This window comes from Aulonocara stuartgranti (assembly GCF_965226115.1).
Source record: "Aulonocara stuartgranti genome assembly, chromosome: 3".
Lineage (NCBI taxonomy): Eukaryota > Metazoa > Chordata > Actinopteri > Cichliformes > Cichlidae > Aulonocara > Aulonocara stuartgranti.
In genome coordinates this window covers 52,677,346-52,698,957 of record NC_138941.1, presented here as the reverse complement: position 1 = coordinate 52,698,957, position 21,612 = coordinate 52,677,346, and the positions used below count along the sequence as shown (strand labels likewise).

Here is a 21,612-nt window from a genome sequence, read left to right as displayed (position 1 = left end):
CCTAAGGACCCCAAAGCGCTTTACATATCCAGTCATCCACCCATTCACACACACATTCACACACTGGTGATGGCAAGCTACATTGTAGCCACAGCCACCCTGGGGCGCACTGACAGAGGCGAGGCTGCCGGACACTGGCGCCACCGGGCCCTCTGACCACCACCAGTAGGCAACGGGTGAAGTGTCTTGCCCAAGGACACAACGACCGAGACTGTCCGAGCCGGGGCTCGAACCGGCAACCTTCCGATTACAAGGCGAACTCCTAACTCTTGAGCCACGATCGCCCCAATAGTTGTTCTAAACAATGAGACTGGTGTTGTTCTGGAAATTATAGACATTAGCTTCATAAAAATGGTAGTGCTATATGTGATTATACACCCTGTTTACCTAAAACTGGCAAAAGTGATGATACATTCATAACATTACAGATTTATTTGAAATTTTGTTCAAATTTAGACATATACCACATGTATGTAGTGAGTCATCCTTGTTTTATATCTAAAAACAAAATACTACCACAGTGGTAGTAAACAATATATTGGATATTACCACCATATAGCAATCCAGAAAGAAATGTCACATACTTGCTTAAATTTTGAGTCAACAAATGGTGAAATATATGATTTTGTTTAATGACCTTATAGCAGTTTTATTTTGATTTTCATTTAATTACATACATTGCTTTCTTCTACTGCTAAATTTGTTTATTAATTCAATGTTTTTGTTTGAATATATAATAAAATTACATTTAAGAAAAAAACAAAAACAAATGGGTACCACTAGCAGTTGTAATGCTATTCTTTACATCATTTTTTCTTTTCAGTAGATTTGATATTTATTGGTGCTTTTGTCTTTCACAGCTGGCTTCAAACATGTACTCTCTTTTATTTTTGAGCATCTACTCAACTCTTTCATAGAAGCCAGCCCACAAAGTACATTGCCATAGAATAGTACATTCTATATTTGGATGTATATACATGTTCAATTCAGTGAATGAGCCTAAATCTTTGAAGCCAAATATAAATGTTAAGTCACAGTATCTTATTTGAGATTATTACCACCTTACAGAGTTGCCAGCAAGCTCATTTTGTTCATCTGGACATTGCAGTTTCAGTCTTGGAACTCAAGAAGTCACATGCATGAGTGAAGCACTTCTCCCACTGAAGACACAATGGCCCAATCTACAGAATCATCTTTCTGGGACTTGGATGATCAGCATGCATCAGGAAACCTCCATTAAGCATTATGAAGAAGATGTCTCTGACTAGACTTTGATGTGTGTGTTAAATTTGTGGGAAGTGACAGTGTCAGTCAAGAAAATATTAATAAGAAGTATTCATTTATTCATTTAAGGTTATACATGCTTTCACCTACATTTTTATATACACAATTTTTAATGTTTATTCTAAAAGCGGGGGGGGGGGGGGGGCAGCTATGTTCACTTCACTGACCTTCATTTGTAAGATAAAAATTAAACATTGCGAAAAAAAAAGTCAAAAACAAACAAACAAACAAAAAGTTTTGATGCATGCTCAATCAGCCAGGTAAGTCCCAAATGGTTGATTCTGTTTATCTGGACATAATGCAATAGAGAAAAGCTTTACCTTTCATTTTTATATAATTTAAAACAGATGTTTAACAGATTCATGGCTGTAAATCATGAATCTGTTAAACCTTGATAGAAATTAGGACTAACAGCATCACAGTTCTTCCACAGTTCTTCCACATCTCATCCACTTTTACAAAAAATCACCCAAAAAACACAGACAATAAGAGCCACGGCACTTGCTGCGGGTATCCCAATTAGCGGTAACACTGCAGCAGAAAAGGTGATGCTTCTCCGTCTCTCTGGTCGAGGAGTCAAAAGACGTTGATCAGCTGCTATTTCAAAAGACCCAAACACACTTTTTGACAATCATTTACTGCCATTGAAAACACATCATACTGTATGTTTCGGTTATAAATGACAATCAAGAAAATAATGTGCTTCTGAACAGTGAAATCATATTTAAATAACAAAAAAGAAAATAGACTCGTCTTAATAACATACCTGTGACGTTGAGGTGACAGCTCTTATATCCATAACCATGATCAGTGTTCACCTCACACAGGCACAGACCCGAGTCCTCAGTCCTGAGTCTGGACAGTTGAAGTCTGATTCGTCCTTCACCCAGGGCGTCTTTGTCACTAGACAGTCTTCCTGTAAAGTCATTGTCCCTAGAATCTGTGACCTCTACACCATGATCCACATGATACAAGGTTTTGTTCGGGGTTAAAATTTCTGGGATTACAAGGTCCGGTAATATTTCATGCAATTTGTGAGACAAGCTACAAAGGATAAAAAGACTTTTGCTTGATCTGTCAGGTTTGGTGGTGAACGTCCACTCCAGTGTGATGTTGTGGTTCTCCTCTGCCTGATAGCAGTTCTGTGTCACATTGACTACAAATGATCCTGTTGAGGAGACAGAGAGGGAAAGAGCAGGAGCAGACACACTGAGAAACTGCATTTACTGAGGTTTCATGAGGCTCCCAGCCAACAGAGGATGTATTCTTAAAACAAAAAGTAATAAATAGACCTTTCAAAAAAAAGGAGGTGAGGTCATGAGGTGATCATACTTTTAAAGTTGCAGTTACTAAACTTTGGAAAATACATCGTCAGCCAACTGTGAAGATGAATTTATAGTTGATTTGAGAAACTTGGTCTCAAAGGCATTTTTTTTAAATGCTGTGTACTTGTTTGGTTATTTTGCTTATGTGGCATTTAAAGTTGACCATTTGTGGACCTTACAAGACAAATAAAATTGTTAACGTTTTAATAAACACAATTCCAGCACCAGTTTTATTTAGGATGCCTCAAAGTGCTAAAATTGCCAAAATAAATCATTATAAATAAATGATTAATATGAAATGGTCTTAATGTTCCAATAAATACACCAAAAATAAATGCAGCTGTTAATTACCTTGTTCTTCTTGCTTAATTGTACCAATTTTTGTGCTAATCTTTAGTTTCCAAATGTGTTTAGCGGTTACATATGTTTGATCTGCACCTCAGGAAATAGCAGTGCATTGAAACGCAGCAAATGGAGACCTTTATAAATAAATTAGTGGACAGTTGAAGTACTTATTAATGAAGTGTAAAGCATGCTGCTTAATTGCTGTTTTCATAATCAGTTCAATAATTATTTAACACCTATATTGTTTTGTATTACTTCAGGAATTGTATGCAATTGATGTGCATTTAATAGCAATATAATTTATTAACAGTTACATTTTTTAATTCGACAACTTGCTCTGACAGTCAAATTTTCTCTTGGAATTGAAGCTGTAAACTAACCAGAGACACATGAGGTGAGAATGGTGAGCAGCAGGATCCTGCAGATCATCTTCTCCCTGTGAGAGGAGACAGAGCAAAACAAGTAAAGAAAAGGAGATGAGGTGGACGGTATGAGAGCATGACAAAACTTGTAAATGTAAATAAAAGATCTATGATTTTACATCTAAAACAATATTGATTAAGAAATTAAGGCTGTATTTAATAGCAGTTTGTATCACGAGATGGTGCAGAATGATGTGGTGTTAAAAAAATTTTTTAACCAGGTATTCAAAAACAGAATCACACACCTCAAAATATTTTGTACAATGTCAGTCTTAATTTTACAGTTTTAAACTATTTTTCCTTTTCTTCATTTTTTTAATCATTGGTGTAAATATAAAAGTTTTTAGTGACGACAGTAGCATGAATTGTATGCAAATAATGAGCTAATGAGCTGCAATAATGCCTTTAGGTTTCATGTTGGAGTCGAAGCTGACTGGATGCTGCAGTGCTTAGAATAAATCGATCAATCTGTCTATGTAAAATGGTTCGAGTCAGGTTGATTTGATCGGTTAAATGTGCTCTAAACTCATGAATGCAGCTGAAGCACATTAGACACTGATGTGATCTTAATGCATCCTCACATCCATTACATTAATCCGATTGCTGTCCACCACTGATGATGATTGGAGTTGGCAATTTCTTTCTAAGGAAAGCCAGTGTGACTTCATCTTGTACTGGACCAGCACGCCTACCTATGGCTTTAGTTCAAAGAACAGACAAGAACGATTCTACAGTTGATGCAACTTCTAGTCTTTTTTCAAAGAAATCCATAAAGCAAATTTCTTATTCTACAATCTGCAACTTTTTTTCCTTTAATGGGGATGTGCAAATAAATACAAATAAAACTGAAATTGGATTAAACAGACCAGCTGGTCCTTCAAATTTAAAAACTGTGTCTCTGGCTCAGTTTCAATAGGGCTGTGGAAGCCTTCGGTATAAAACATAACATTTATCAATAGTATACAAAGAGTACAAAGCTGTAGAGCTTCAATAAAATACATAGTTCAGTCATCTTCACTAAAGAATATGACTAAACATCTCATGGAAATTAAACATTATTGTGGCTTAAAGCTGCAGCACAGTGATGGAGCTGTTGGCTTTAAACTTCTGTCTGAGGTGCTACTCATAACAAAAAAATAAAAATAAAAAAAACCTACAAAAAACCTAAACCAACCAAACAAATAAAAAACATATACTTACAGCAAGAAGATACTGTCTTCGTCTGCCTCTTTGGTGCCGCTGCAACCACAAGTACTTCCCACACAAACAACTGGTGTCCAGTTTAAAACTCACTGAGAGCTCCAGAGACACAGTGGGCAGAGTCAGCTACCAGCACAGCCTAATGATGTCATATATATATATATATATATATATATATATATATATACATACATAGGCTTACTGTGGATTAATTTTATTTAATCACTATTAAATATTTTTCATTTTTATGTTAATCTATGTTAATCGCATTTCATTTTGCACAAGCAAACAGACTTCAGAAAAAAGGGAAAATATGTGCACTTAACATGTTTATTGAACACCTTGCACGTTCTTGTTAACAAAAAACTCTGTATAAAGATTTATCCACTCTCTCTGTCACTCTTGGGGAGCACTTCAAGTCCTTGAAACGAGGAACCAAAGCTATGTAAAGTGCATGCTCTCAATGATATTAATAGGTCTGCAGTTTGTTGCAATCCACTTGGCATTGTGTCAGTCAATATGTCCAAGGTAGACTTACTGAGTCCCCGATGCACCATGAGTTGTTTGTCACAAGCTGGGTGACGCGTTAGCGAAAGTGCTAGCAGCATCCCCGGCTAACGTATATTTTGTCTCAATGTGATATTTTAAGCTGGAAGTGCTTTGGTGAAAAGAAAATTCCTTCATGCACAATGTGTGTAACACTTTATGTCAGTCACTGTTCTGTCTTGTTATTTTTTTTAATACTCAAATTTCCCATCAAGAGGGCCAAAGCATGTTTATCATCTTCCAGATTGAGTTGATTGGTTCAGCTGCCCGCCACTACCAGATCAACTGCCCCTTTGCGCGGGTGCAAAGGTAACTACTAGAGATGGACCGATCGGATATTACGTATCGGTATCGGTCCGATACTGACCTAAATTACTGGATCGGATATCGGAGAAAAATAAAAAATGTAATCCGATCCATTAAATATCACGAAAGCACCTCACAAAACTTGCAACACGCCGTAACTCACCTCAGAACGTTAGCACGTCGCAGCAGTATGCATCACGTGATAGAGCGGCTGTGGCATGCAGGACCTGTGGTGGTCTGGATAGCATGTGGAGCTTCGCTAGCAACCTGGCATTTCATCTCCGACAAAGTTATCCCGAGAGAAGTAAAGCAAGTGTGTAAGTTCATCTCTGAATGCTTGTAAAGCATTCCTGCATTAAGCTTAACAACTGATATATGGAGCGACTGCCTCTTCTTGCTGCTACTTCAATCATGAAACTGCTTAATGATCAGCTGATCGGCTTGTCTGTCGCGAGTCCGTCTCTCTTGTTTGTTTTTGGCCCACTTTGCATCAGAAATTAGGAAACCAGCGGATAAACAACAGCAGAACGTTTAAGCTTGCTAAGCTGTTGTTAGAATTTATTTAATATTACTTTCTACACCAGGATCTTTTTTTACGCAGCTGACGGCTGTAACTGTGCAGGGGCGGATCTAGCAAAGTTTAGCCAGGGGGGCCGATAGGGTATTAACAGGGAAAAGGGGGCACAAAGACATACTTTTCTTTCTTATTCTCATTTAAAATGTCTGGCTGTTATTAAATAATTATCTGAATCTTACACCCAAAGTTTTAATCTGATGTAAAATGTATAGAAGTTAATTACTGTATATAGTAACTGTTAAGTCTAATATATATACCCTAGTAAGCTATAGTACATTTTCCTTTGGGAAGTGTTAGATTATAATATTATTTTATGCCATGTTATACCCCTAACTAAAGATTGTGAATTATTATGTAGTTCTCCTGAATTAGAAGAAGCTGATAACTATGGCATTCGTTGAACTGATTTGCATTACATTAGACTGCTGATTTATTGTGGATGAATGATATTGTTTTATGATGTTATAAGAAATACTGTTTGCAGAAAGTCATCGCCTTATTTGTCTGATTAGAAGAGAACAGAATATGCTGGAGTTTTCTGCCCCAACTCAGCAGGAGCAGATAAACGGGGAGCCAAGGTCGTAGCTTAGGCGCCGTGTGAGAGAAAAGCATGTGAATGTTTAGGCTTTTATGATAAGGTGGGAGAACCAGAGGCTATAAGTGTTTGAGCAGTGCTCCACCATTTTGAGATCTGAGGCTGTCTGCATACATTGTCCATCTCCCACGCGTGTGACTATTAAAATCATCGTTTGACTCAACCCGGCCGGACCAGTGTTGTTATTGTGGTTTTTCTCTTGTCTCCATCCCCAATATTTTGAACCTTAACAGAAGGTACCATCTGTGCAGTCTGCAATTTTGTTGAAGAAAGATGTTGAATCTATTTAATATTTCTTGAAAAATAATTGATTTCTGTGCATTTTTTTCCACACTGCATCAAATTAAGGTTGATTACGTCGATTAAGCATCATGAGGTGGAGGGTGGGTGGTTCCCTATTTTTTATTTATTTATTTTTGTTGTTGCTGGGAGTTGGAACCCTGTTAGTTAGGTTGCTTAATATTTACGCTAAGTACTCTTTAAAATACCAGAATAGGGAGGATGGTGTAGGTTTAAGTTTATTAGATTGATCAGTATTGCTGAACTATGAATTTTTTTTTTTTTGCATACAGGTATAACAGAATAGCCTGAGTGTAGTTGTTGTTTTAAACTTGAGTATGAACTTATACAAAATGCAGCAAGATATTTAAAAAAACAGTTTTTTTGATTAAAAAACACTATATCGGATTCATATCGGTATCGGCAGATATCCAAATTTATGATATCGGTATCGGACATAAAAAAGTGGTATCGTGCCATCTCTAGTAATTACTAGGACAAACTGCCTGAAATGCACTGACAGAAACATTTCAGGGATTTGGAGTCAATCTGCACTCCAGATGCGTTAATATCGTTAAATTTTTTGTCGTGATAATCGTGATGACGGCTTAATCTGCGTTAACGTGTTCATTTTGACAGCACTAATATATATGTGGCTTGCAAAAGTATTCGCCCCCCTTGAACTTTTCCACATTTTGTCACATTACGGCCACAAACATGAATCAATTTTATTGGAATTCCACATGAAGCATGAAAGACCAATACAAAGTGGTGTACACGTGAGAAGTGGAACGAAAATCATACATGATTCCAAACATTTTTTACAAACAAATAACTGAAAAGTGGGGTGTGCGTAATTATTCAGCCCCCTTTGGTCTGAGTGCAGTCAGTTGCCCATAGACATTGCCTGATGAGTGCTAATGACTAAATAGAGTGCACCTGTGTGTAATCTAATGTCAGTACAAATACAGCTGCTCTGTGACGGCCTCAGAGGTTGTCTAAGAGAATATTGGGAGAAACAACGCCATGAAGTCCAAAGAACACAGCAGACAGGTCAGGGATAAAGTTATTGAGAAATTTAAAGCAGACTTAGGCTACAAAAAGATTTCCCAAGCCTTGAACATCCAACGGAGCACTGTTCAAGCGATCATTCAGAAATGGAAGGAGTATGGTACAACTGTAAACCTACCAAGACAAGGCCGTCCACCTAAACTCACAGGCTGAACAAGGAGAGCGCTGATCAGAAATGCTGCCAAGAGGCCCATGGAGACTCTGGACGAGCTGCAGAGATCTACAGCTCAGGTGGGGGAATCTGTCCATAGGACAACTATTAGTCGTGCACTGCACTTAGTTGGCCTTTATGGAAGAGTGGCAAGAAGAAAGTTGTTAACAGAAAACCATAACAAGTCCTGTTCGCAGTTTGCCACAAGCCATGTGGGGGACACAGCAAACATGTGGAAGAAAGTGCTCTGATCAGATGAGACCAAAATGGAACTTTTTGGCCAAAATGCAAAAGACTGTGTGGCAGAAAACTAACACTGCACATCACTCTGAACACACCATCCCCACTGTCAAATATGGTGGTAGCAGCATCATTCTCTGGGGGTGCTTCTCTTCAGCAGGGACAGGGAAGCTGGTCAGAGTTGATGGGAAGATGTATGGAGCCAAATACAGGGCAATCTTGGAAGAAAACCTCTTGGAGTCTGCAAAAGACTTGAGACTGGGGCAGAGGTTCACCTTCCAGCAGGACAACGACCCTAAACATAAAGCCAGGGCAACAATGGAATGGTTTAAAACAAAACATATCCATGTGTTAGAATGGCCCAGTCAAAGTCCAGATCTAAAGCCAATCGAGAATCTGTGGCAAGATCTGAAAACTGCTGTTCACAGACGCTGTCCATCTAATCTGACTGAGCTGGAGTTGTTTTGCAAAGAAGAATGGGCAAGAATTTCAGTCTGTAGATGTGCAAAGCTGGTAGAGACATACCCTAAAAGACTGGCAGCTGTAATTGCAGCAAAAGGTGGTTCTACAAAGTATTGACTCAGGGGGCTGAATAATTATGCAAACCCCACTTTTCAGTTATTTATTTGTAAAAAATGTTTGGAATCATGTATGATTTTCGTTCCACTTCTCACGTGTACACCACTTGGTCTTTCATGTTTCATGTGGAATTCCAATAAAATTGATTCATGTTTGTGGCTGTAATGTGACAAAATGTGGAAAAGTTCAAGGGGGACGAATACTTTTGCAATCCACTGTATATAGATGTATAGATATACACAGTGAGCAGACTGTCGAACGACAGCGATATCAACAACAGGCAAGCACATAGAGAGTTGGACCTGACTAAGGACTCTTCATTTATAAACAGATTATTTGTCAAAATCACTGTTGTACGGTGTACATTTTAGGACATCGTCAGGTCTCAAGAAAAAATGTTGTCAGGTATCAGACAAAAAATTGTCAGGTCTCAGTTCTCAAGAAAAAAGTTGTCAGGTATCAGACAAAAAATTGTCAGGTCAGGACAAGCCAGCCTCCTACTTTCTTCCCTCACTTGTCTTTCTCTACTTCCTTACTCCATGCAGACAGAGAAGTGGGATGAAGTTTCTCCTGGGCCTGCATTGACTACCATTCACACCTATTGTGAATCTCCTTATTATCCTAAGTTTTTAGAGGCTGAAAGGATGGCAGATATCCTGCATATCTACACTCAACAAAAATATAAACGCAACACCTTTGTTACTGCTCCCATTCCCCATGGGATGGACGTAGAGACCTAGAATTCATTCCAGATACACAATATAACCATCCCTCCCAAACAGTGGTCACAAATCAGTCCAAATGTGTGGTAGTGGGCACATCTGCTATATTGAGATAATCCATCCCACCTCACAGGTGTGCCACATCAGGATGCTGATCTGACATCATGAGTAGTGCACAGGTGTACCTCAGACTGCCCACAACAAAAGGCCACCCTGGAATGTGCAGTTTTGTCTCACAGCAAAATGCCACAGATGCCACAGCAATGAGGGAGCGTGCAATTGGCATGCTGACAGCAGGAATGTCAACCAGATCTGTCGCCCGTGCATTGAATGTTCATTTCTCAACCATAAGCCGTCTCCACAGGCGTTTTAAGAGAATATGGCAGCACATCCAACCGGCCTCACAACCGCAGACCTCATGTAACCACACCAGCCCAGGACCTCCACATCCAGCAGGTTCACCTCCAAGATCGTCTGAGACCAGCCACCCAGACAGCTGCTGGAACAATTGGTTTGCACAACCAAACAATTTCTGCACAAACTGTCAGAAACCGTCTCAGGGACGCTCAACTGCATGCCCGTCGTCCTCATCGGGGTCTTGACCTGACTCCAGCTCGTCGCTGTAACAGACTTGTGTGGGCAAATGCTCACATTCGATGGCGTCTGGCACGTTGGAGAGGTGTGCGCTTCACGGATGAATCATGGTTCACATTGTTCAGGGCAGATGGCAGCTGAGAATGTCCCAGTTCTTGCATGGCTAGCATACTCACCGGACATGTCACCCATTGAGCATGTTCGGGATGTGCTTGACCGGCGTATACGACAGCGTGTACCAGTTCCCACGAATATCCAACAGCCTCGCACAGCCATTGAAGTGGAGTGGACCAACATTCCACAGGCCACAATTGACAATCTGATAGACTCCATGCGACGATGTGTTGCACTGCATGAGGCAAATGGTGGTCACACCAGATACTGACTGGTTCTGGGTCCCCAGACCCCCAATAGCGCAAAAAACTGCACATTCCAGGGTGGCCTTTTGTTGTGGGCAGTCTGAGGTACACCTGTGCACTACTCATGATGTCAGATCAGCATCCTGATGTGGCACACCTGTGAGGTGGGATGGATTATCTCAATATAGCAGATGTGCCCACTACCACACATTTGGACTGATTTGTGACCACTTTTTGGGAGGGATGGTTATATTGTGTATCTGGAATGAATTTTAGGTCTCTACGTCCATCCCATGGAGAATGGGAGCAGTAACAAAGGTGTTGCGTTTATATTTTTGTTGAGTGTATATGGCTGCCTACCGGACCCCCACTTCCTCACAATTCATACCAGGGAGTAAGATAACATCCTGCATTCTTTTAAGTGCTGGAATACCATTAAGTACTTTGCCTGCATTAACCCCACCCCTCCTGAGCCACTCTCCAGTCCCCTGTGCAACTGCAGCCAGTTCAATAAACATTTGAAAACTGCCATCAGTGTATCATCTCTGACCATGGAGACTGGCCTCTGTGTAAATTATGAAGAAACCTCTGATGAAACAGTCAGTAATAGGAAACTGTGGAGATTTACTAACAGACTGTAAAGAACATTCATGTTTGCACACTATGTCAGTTAAAGTTCACTCATACGTTTCCTCCGCTTCCTAACGTCAGTGACTCAGTTTATACATAGTTTATGGCTGCTCTATTAGTTAACAGCAATCACCAACAATAGCTTTCCATTAGTTTAGCTACATTGTAATGAAAAAAGGAAAAACATTCCATAAAAAGACAAACATTAGTATGTTTTTTGTTTGTTTGTTTCTGCATTTATTTTTTAATTTTTTTGACAGAAGTTTCTGTCAGTGTTAAATGGTTATATTTCAGTGTGTTTAAAAACATTTAAAACACATAAGAAATTCCTTATGTTAAAGTAAAAGTCTTACTGAAGGTTTATACTAAAGGTTTCACAGATTTATTTTTTTTTATTTTTTTTTATTATGGGTGGATGGAGGTTTTTTTTTAATTATCTGTAGCTACTATACATGCAGCTATTAAAATGTGCCATTTGGTTATAGAGTTGTTGGAACTCATGCAGGATAGTAAACATTTACATAAATATTCAATAACGTGTGGTAGCTATTTCCTAAAATAATTTAGCAAATCAATGTATTATTTATTAATTGATTTGCTCAAATGCAAAAAAAAAAAAAAGATTATGGATTATTAAACAGATGGTGTTTAAAAATTGGTTGTTGGTGTTGTTTACCTTGAAAAATATGTGCCTTAAATAGTTTTTTAAAAAAAAAAGAGGTTGTAGTGTAATGGAAGCGAACTATTTAACTCATTCAGTCATAGCACCAAACAGTTATGGTTCCCAAACCTGTTAGTTAAAGGAATAGTCTAGCTTCATTTGTTTTTGTATCAATTCAGTAGCAAAGCTTGTCAGACCACATTCTTAAAAATCCCACACTCTATTATTAGACTTAAAGGCTTAATAAGGGTGTTAGTAATACTATTATTTTTGTTCTTTCCACACCCACAGAAAACCAGTATGGAATCATCAGACCTGTCACGGCCCAGCAGACCAGCCTGAAGATTACTCAGCTTTCAACAAGGCTTTGCTGTTGTTTTGCTTTCTCTCTCTCTCTCTCGCCTGGGGGAACTCTTTATGGGTTCCTGCCTCCTGCGTCTCATTATCCTGCCACTACTTATGTGGAAGAAGCGAGGCTACTCATCGCTGGATTGTTGTGTGAATCGTGTCAGTGTAGCCCCGGCTCTGAGATTGTTCATAGCTCTTGTGGGGTTTTTCCTTCGTTCTAATCTGCATTCTCTTTGCACGTAGACTCCCTGGTCCTGTTTCTGTTTACTTGTGGGGATTTTTTTGTGACGAGTGGAGAGTGACTGGCGGAGTGCAGTGTGTGGCAGAAGAGGAGTGAGAGTGATTTTCCCCGTTTCCTTCCCTTGGATTCCTTGGAACTAATTTTTTTAGTTCCAAGTACCCAAATCATATTTCATTTATTTAAGGTGTTCAAAAAATTAAATATCTTGTTATTTTGCTGTAAATTAAAAATGGTAAATAAATGGTAAATGGCCTGTATTTGTATAGCGCTTTACTAGTCCCTAAAGACCCCAAAGCGCTTTACACATCCAGTCATCCACCCATTCACACACTTAATATAAATCATCAGAAGTGTAAAAAAAATGCCATGAGTGGTTTTACATCTTAGATCACAAAATACAGCTGCAGCTAGATCATAATATAACAGTGTTTATATCCACTGGGACTTTGTAGAGCTGAGTTTCTACATCTGATGACGTAGAAACTTTTGTCGCTGGACTGTGAAGAAATGTGTAGCTTATTTGAGAGTTTAGAAATGTGTTAGGTAGGATGTAGAATTATTGTAGAGACACTGGCACTGCCCTGGATGCAATAAAGGCCTGAGTGTGTCATGAATTTAGGAGTAGATTTTTAGGAGATCCTCTCCCACTTGAACTGCGAAAGTAAGACAAAGAGAAGTTAATGCTGAGTGGAAATTCCCCAAGGGAGACCTGGATGGGGGTCTCAGTGTTTGTAATATATTAACTCTGTTTTCTCTGTTGTTTAGAGGAATTTGGTGTAGCTTGGGTGAGGAGATTACTTTTATGACCGGCAGGAAGTCACGTACACAGAGACACACACACACAGTGCTTAACAAACAAAGGAGTGCAAGATTTGCAGAGGGACACCGGCCTTGCACATCTCCCCTTCTAGAAGATGCATGCTTAAATGAAGATGAATTAAGATGAATAAAGGTTTTTGTGAAAATGACTGAGTCTCTGGATGCCCGAGGAATAAAAGAACCGGGGTGAAACTGATTTCGTAACAACTGTAGATGGCAACAGAGTTGCTATCAGGTCACAGTAGGGGCTGATCCTTTTCTCCACTTTCTGTGTTTGTACTTTGTCTATCTCTCTGCTGAAGAAACTCCTGAGCCTTTCACAAGTCTTCCTCATCACTGCTCACAGCTTTAGGACCTCTTTCATATAAAACTTTGATCTTTACCCGGATTTAGGATTTAGAACTTTAAAATCTTTAGAAAAAAACATTTCAAGTCTGGACAGTTGAAGTCTGATTCGTCCTTCTTTGAGGGCGTCTTTGTCACTCTGGGCTCGTCCTGAAAACTTTTCATCCTGAGACTCTGACACCTCAACACCTTCATGAACATGATACAGGACTGAGAGTTTATCCTCAGTTATCAGGTTACAGATGATGAAGATGTAGGTCCAGGATCTGTCAGGTTTGGTGGTGAACGTCCACTCCAATGTGATGTTGTGGTTCTCCTCTGCCTGATAGCAGGTCTGTGTCACATTGACTACAAATGATCCTGTTGAGGAGACAGAGAGGGAAAGAGAGGAGCAGACACACTGAGAACTGCAACAAATCTGTTGTTGAGCTTTATTTGGAGTTCATAAAGTGAAGCTGTAAACTAACCAGAGACACATGAGGTGAGGATGATGAGCAGCAGGATCCTGCAGATCATCTTCTCCCTGTGAGAGGAGACAGAGGTGAAGAGTCATCAACACATGAGGTCAAAGGTCAGTCAGTACAGCTAGAAGAAGGAAAATCTACAGGTCTGTGTCACATTGACTACAAATGATCCTGTGGGCTGAGCAGTTGATGAAAAATGACACACAGGACACACTAAATTCTCTGAAAGTCTGAATTTAAACAGATATATGATTTAGTAGAAAGAAATTGTATTGAGTACATTGTGATTCATAAAGTTTTAAAGAGGAAAACATCTGAATTTAAAAGGGTTTATGTTAAATCGTCCAAAAACTGTCCAAATATGAATTGAAGGTTAATCATTTTTTACTGAATCTTCAAATGTGATGGAAGTTCTATGTTAAGAGAAATGATGTGACTAAAATGAAATAACCTTAGGTTTAGTTTAAAGTGGGTGAAAGGTCAGACATGGAGAGAACAATATTGTGTGGCTAGATATCGGTGGATTATATGTGAACACAGCGATTGATTGTTTTAGGTGAAGAGGAGGAGTAGGCCATTAACAGAGAATAAATTGGAGTGCCTGGAGACATACTTGGTCAGTTCCTGGGAGTCCTGTGATATGAGTGTTCAAAAGACTGGATATCAGAAGTTCACTGCTGGAAATCCCAGTAGTGACACCAAAGGGATCAAACCAATTGGCATTGTGGACTTGGATTTGCCTCTTTCTCTGCTCATCTTCACCTTTGCCATGTTGGATTATAATTCTGAGAAGAATTTGCACTTCATTCGTTTTAGTTTTATCTTTAACTTTAGCTTTTAACAATTTACTTGCAGACACAAAGCAACAGCTAAAGATAAAATACCTGCTGTTGCTATCTCATTTTTTTTTTATCCCATTACGTTCTGCAGAGCTGCAGGAAAACCCAAAGGCGTAAATGGTGAACTAATGATGGGCAAAGCAAGGTTTCATAAAACACTGAAACATTCAAAGCATTTGTATCAAGACTTTGAAACAATCTGAAACCCTTGCCACAGTGACACCTGCTGACCATTTTGGCTATGACTGCATCTTGATGATGCTGTTCTGTGAAGCAGTGACATAGACAAGCGTATGGGTCTGTTTTCGCAACTTCAGATTTTTAGGTGTTCGTGTCATCAGGTTTGTTCTACACACTGTTAATCAAAGCTCGAAGCTGGCATAGCATTAGGTTTTATTTTGATTTTATTTAAAATATATCTGTTTAAAGAACTAAATTCCTTCTTCATGAAAAGGTAACATTTATCACATTTTCAAGAACTAACTCTGACCAATTGTAACAGTCCACTATATCCAGGCAAACCAGTGCATTTATCTCTGTTTTCTCGGTGCATCTCATCTATATGACAGCAATCATTCAAAATAGGTATATATATATATATATATATATATATATATATATATATATATATATATATATATATATATATATATATTATTCATAAAGCTATAAAACATCTGATTACTTGATTGCACTTTTGATTTCAGTGTTTAAGGCCTTAGATAATCCATATTGGTCTTTACAATCCAAAGGAACAATAATAATGAGAGATGGAGTATTGTTTTCTTTTACACATGCGCATGTCGTAAATAGAGGTAATAGGATCAAAAAGATTAATTTGGTTTTTACAAATATCTCTAGTCGTGGAAGTTTTAAAATAAACTGTTAACACTTAATGAGCGTCTTTTGATTTGGTTTAATCACATGAGAGAGCGCTCTGGTCAAACACCAAAGTGATCTCTAACGATGGCTGCCTCATATCTTATATACACTCACAGAAACACAGAAACAAATAAAATTCTGCAGCACATCATGTAGTTCTATACCTCGAAGTTCAATTCATCCTTGAAACCTTTCCTTCAAAGTGAGAGAGACCCCTTTGTTTTTCACTTAGCCATCACCTAGAGATTTACCTCTCAGATCCTCCCTCCTTTGCCTCCCTGAAAAAGGAAGGAGTCTCACCATCTGTATAACGTCTCTGACAGCCAGAAATATCAAATATGAAAGGGTTTATAATCATTAAGCCATTAGTACCAGAACAGGACATCAGTCCACTTGTTCTTATTGTTTAATTATGAAGAATTATCATATAAAAATAAAAAACTAAAGTTGTGTCTTAATTGATGCTATTTGAACACATATCTTGTCATTCAATATCTATATTTCAATAAAAACATTCGAAAATCAAACTTTCCCTCATTCACAGTACAGCTACACAGTACACACTGCAAATTTTGGTATTGAGCCAATTCCAAGTAAATACAGATATCAGTACCAATAATTTGAAGTTATTCAAGCAGCTATTTGGGGGAGAGTAGTGTGCCATGACTTGGAAGATGAATTCTCAATTTGCAAATTCTGGACACATTTTAATCGCCACTATATCACTGTGATTGTTACTTTCCACATTAATCAGCTAACACAACAAAACACACCTTTCAGCTTTTCATGTGTTTTGAAACTGGGGTTTTGGAGACCTGAAATGTAAAATTTTCAGTCTCTAAAACACAGAAAAATGTTCGGACGTTTTTCATAGTGCATGTTTTAGGTTTATTTTTCCAAAGAAATAATTAACGATCGATCCAATAGTGTAGATAACCTGCTGTCAGTTTGGTATTTTGTCCTAATCCGCTTGCTGTACCTCCGTGTAGGTCTGTATATGTTATGAGTGGTGTATGTGCATTCGGTTATTGAATCCAAGCATGTAAGTTCTGTGCTGCTCTGCTGGTTAATAAAACCACGTTAACTGAATCTACTGCTTCATCATTATCATACTGGTGTACATAGAACAAATAGCATTACTAGTATTGGTTTGGATCAATCTGCCCACTTCTACTGGCAGCCACCTGGCTTCTCCTTGTCTCCTCTACACCCAACAAAGAGGCAGCTAGTTGTTTGTACTTCTGAGCATTTATGTGAGAATCATGAGCTGCAGTCTTTTTGAAAAGTGTGAGCTATTTTTAATTAAGATGTATTTGTGTTGCGCTAAGACATTTTTATACATAGTTGTTGTAAATGTTCCTTGTAAATTATATTGAGCACTGCAGCAGTTCAGTAGGAGTGAGAAGCCCTCTTTGTTGAAACCCTTTATCTCATGTTTTTTTGGTAGAAGTTTAGGTTAGAAAATTGTCTTTTGTTTGCTTTTACTTTCTGATAGGGAAGAATAGTCTTTGGGTCTGCCTTAAATGAGTCTTTTTTAGTTTCCTTTCTAAGTATATTTTGCTGCATGTGCATCTGCTCTGGGAGGGAGGGTGTAAGCTGCTGATGTGGAAAGAACTTGATTAGGAACCACCATGTTTTTATATAAAACTGAGCTCAGGAAGCACATGTATTGTTTACTGACAGATGGCTGACTTTTGTTGAATTCCGGTGTTGCTGCCTAAAGACACCTTCAAAAAAACATGTGTGCCTAGTCTTTGCTGTCTTCGGCCTTTGCCACTTAGCTTGTACAGTTAATCGCAAATGCTCAATACCAAAACATATGTATGTCACCCTGGGCCCTAACTGAAACAGAAGGTGGTGTAGTCCTTTTCAAAGACTCCCCTTAATCTGTAATCATTCAAAATACCTCATCATTTTTGACTACCCAACTGTATTTATTTCATTTTTTATGTTATTTTCTGTGTTTATAATCATTTCTTGACCTAAGAAATTGTGAGTTAAAACTGGATTATTGTCATCCTGATCTACTCTGATCAGTCAAGCCCATATATATTTAAATACTGACACAAGGTTTGTTTTTTTCCATGTTTATTGAAAGATATTACAATTATAGTTAAATAATGGCCTTTAATTTGAGGGTATCCACATTCGAATTGGATGAAGGGTTTAGTAGTTTCAGCTCCTTAACATGTGCCACACTTTTTTTTTTTAAGAGGGACCTAAAGTAATTGGACATTGATTAAAAGGGTATTTCATGGGCAGGTGTGTGCAGTTCCTTCCTTATGTCATTATCAATTAAGCAAATAAAATGGCTGGAGTTGACCTGAGGTGTGGTGGTTGCATTTGGAAGTTTGCTGTGAACAGACAACTTGGAGTTCTCCATGCAGGTGAAACAAGATCTCCTTAAGCTGTGAAAACAGAAAAAAAAAAAACCACCCGAGAAATTTCTGCAAGATTAGGAGCGGTAAAATCTACTGCGAAAACTTAAGTACTGGAAGCTCAATTGCTAACAGGTGTGGACTTCCTGTAGGAATGCACCGACTCTGCCCAGAAGTGGACCCACTGGCTCTATGGAAAAAACTCTGCACTCACCCTAACAATGACAGTTTCTTGGATCTAAATAATTATTAATAATTTTACACTATTAGAAAATCTGGTACAGATTTTCTAAAAGTTAGGAAACTCTGCTTAGTTTGAAAACTCTGCTTACATCAAGGTCACGTCTTTTTTGTTGAAAATAATGTTTGACTCTGTTTTGAATAAATATTACCCAATATTTAAACCCAAACAATTTTCCCTAAACATATCATATTTGATTGAAAGTGAAAATGAAAGGGTAATAGTCAGAAAGAGAAGAATGTTGGAACTCACAGGAAAGATAAGAAGCTGATCACATCTTGACAGGCTGACTTCTCTATGAAGTCTTCATCCTCCCTGTGAGTTTTCTTTATTTTATCAATATTCATTTATTTATTAATTTCTTACACAGCATATTGTCATGTAGTGGAGGTCGGTTAGTGTAATAATCAGGATCATGAACAGGATCAGATGTTGTAATGAGTAAATGAAGTCAGACTGTAGATTTTTCTTCTTCTAGCTGTACTGACTGACCTTTGACCTCATGTGTTGATGACTCTTCGCCTCTGTCTCCTCTCACAGGGAGAAGATGATCTGCAGGATCCTGCTGCTCATCATCCTCACCTCATGTGTCTCTGGTTAGTTTACAGCTTCACTTTATGAACTCCAAATAAAGCTCAACAACAGATTTGTTCCAGTTCTCAGTGTGTCTGCTCCTCTCTTTCCCTCTCTGTCTCCTCAACAGGATCATTTGTAGTCAATGTGACACAGACCTGCTATCAGGCAGAGGAGAACCACAACATCACACTGGAGTGGACGTTCACCACCAAACCTGACAGATCCACCAAAACTCTCAACATCCTCTGTGAACTCTTCATCAGTGATAAACTCTCAGTCCTGTATCACGTTCATGAAGGTGTTGAGGTGTCAGAGTCTCAGGATGAAAAGTTTTCAGGACGAGTCCAGAGTGACAAAGACGCCCTCAGAGAAGGACGAATCAGACTTCAACTGTCCAGACTCAGGACTGATGACTCGGGTCTGTACCTGTGTGAGGTCAACACTGATTATGGCTTCAGTGTTGGAAGATGTGGACTCAACGTAACTGGTATCTTTATTTAGTTAAAATATTGCATTTTTTAAAAATAATTGGTTTGTCATGTTTATGTCTGGAATGATGTATGAAAACCTGCAGATTATTATTCAAACTTTGATGGACCAGTTAAACACAAAACTCTTTTATGTATTCGTCTAAACATTGAGGGCTAGATCTGAACTCAAACTGAATAAAACAGGAGCTTCATTTTATAAATTATGGAAGGAGGATTATCCCCTTCAATTTCTGTTTTATTCTACACATTAAAGTTATTATTTTTTGGAGATCATTATTATTTTATTGTGATCCGTAACTCAAACGCTGTGAGCTGAACTGTTATCATTTTGATTCTGATCATTAACGTTAGTGTCTCCATGTTCTTACAGCAGCTGCTGATCAGCTCCAACCTCACAGACCAACAACAAAAACGACAACAGACATTGGAGGAATGACTGGTTTCTACATTTTAATGGGAGTGTTGGCAGCTCTGCTGGCACTGTTTGCAATACTTTTAGTTGTTTTCAGAAATGAAGAGAGGATACAAAATCCTATAGCAGATGTACAGATGCTGAGCTTCTTATGGTAAAAACCCATCAGTACTGACAGGAACCTACAGTCCAAGAACAACTATTATAAAGAAGCTTGACAAAACATAAAGCCGCAGCTGCAAATTTGCTCTGCTGTTAACCATTATAACCAGCAGATGGAAATGTTGGATTGCATTCAATCATGTAGTAACAGCAGTAGGTGTTAGTTGGTTTAACACCAGGTTTCTCCTGGTTTTAGCAGACTGTTGTATAAACCCATGTAATCTGTAATATTAATATGAATGTTGCTTATTGTTGTGTATTATTTCTACACAAAGCATACAAAGTGTTCATTCCTGTGCTGTGGGAATACCTGTACAAACTGAATAAATGACTGGACTCCATCTGATCAACTGCTGTATCTTCTCAGAGACAACGCAGGAAGATACCCATTACAAAGAGCTACACTATATCCAGTCTTACTAGTAACTATTAGGATCTCAGGGTTTCTGCCTTGTACTTTTTAATATTGTGGATTTGTGATTTGTTTCTGGAGTTGTATGTGATACTTTTTATTTTCCTTAGTCCTCTGATGTTTAGTATTTTTCCCAAGTGCCTAGACCAGTGATCTAGGTGTTTCGTTTTTAATTCCTTGTTTAGTTTAATCAGTTCCCTTTCATTTCTTTTCTTGGCCTGTCTCTGTGTCTCCTCCCTGCATTCAGTCAGTCTTGTCTCCATTATTGCTAACCGCAAATCCAGAAACATCAAAGTCCAAGACTGCAAAACAATCAGTGACACAGACCTGCTATCAGGCAGAGGAGAACCACAACATCACACTGGAGTGGACGTTCACCACCAAACCTGACAGATCCACCCAAACTCTCAACATCCTCTGTGAACTCTTCATCAGTGATAAACTCTCAGTCCTGTATCAGGTTCACGAAGGTGTTGAGGTGTCAGAGTCTCAGGATGAAGAGTTTTCAGGACGAGTCCAGAGTGACAAAGACGCCCTCAGAGAAGGACGAATCAGACTTCAACTGTCCAGACTCAGGACTGATGACTCGGGTCTGTACCTGTGTGAGGTCAACACTGATTATGGCTTCGGTGTTGGAAGATGTCGACTCAACGTAACTGGTAAGTTTATCATGATTAATATTAATATTATTATTACCATTATTTATTTACTAATTTATTTCTATATCACTGAGAGACTTGAATGAGTCTCTCAGTGAAACTCAACGTCACTGGTGAGATGATTCAGGAGAGCAATTTAAACATGTCTAGTTTGGCACTTCTTTGGACGAATAAGATCCTTCTTAGAGATGTGAGTTATTTAATGTGGTATTAGTGTAATATTTATTTATAAGTGACTCAGATGTTTGTGTCTCTACAGCAGTGAGGGATTTTCCGGAATCTGCGAGAAAACCTAAGGCATCAAACACAGAGAGTCGAGGTGGGATCGGCCTCTACTGTGGACTGACAGCAGCTCTGCTGCTCTGCTGCTTTTCATTTATTTACTGTCTAAATAACAGGATTTCTACACAGAGTCGAGGGTTGGATGTCGGAAAACTTTGAGCTTATCAGATGAATA

General features: G+C 38.6%; 3 protein-coding genes across 6 annotated transcripts in view; 1 reads left to right on the top strand and 2 right to left on the bottom strand.

The window, feature by feature from the left end:
* The window catches only part of LOC309702719 (uncharacterized protein), a 137,127-nt gene that overhangs the window by 76,467 nt on the left and 39,048 nt on the right, over nucleotides 1–21,612 (bottom strand). The window lies entirely within an intron of this gene.
* LOC309702744 (CD276 antigen-like) overlaps nucleotides 1–21,612 on the top strand; it is a 132,573-nt gene that overhangs the window by 91,331 nt on the left and 19,630 nt on the right. The gene's annotated exons all lie outside the window — the stretch shown is intronic.
* On the bottom strand, nucleotides 1,706–14,874 carry LOC309703111 (uncharacterized protein; the record flags this gene model as incomplete). The annotated part of the gene is made up of 8 exons (XM_082527822.1): nucleotides 1,706–1,881; nucleotides 2,051–2,452; nucleotides 3,335–3,390; nucleotides 4,577–4,630; nucleotides 13,678–13,999; nucleotides 14,107–14,162; nucleotides 14,717–14,736; nucleotides 14,866–14,874. The coding sequence occupies 8 exons, from the start codon at nucleotides 14,872–14,874 to the stop codon at nucleotides 1,730–1,732; spliced, it is 1,071 nt and encodes a 356-aa protein (XP_082383948.1). The 3' UTR covers nucleotides 1,706–1,729.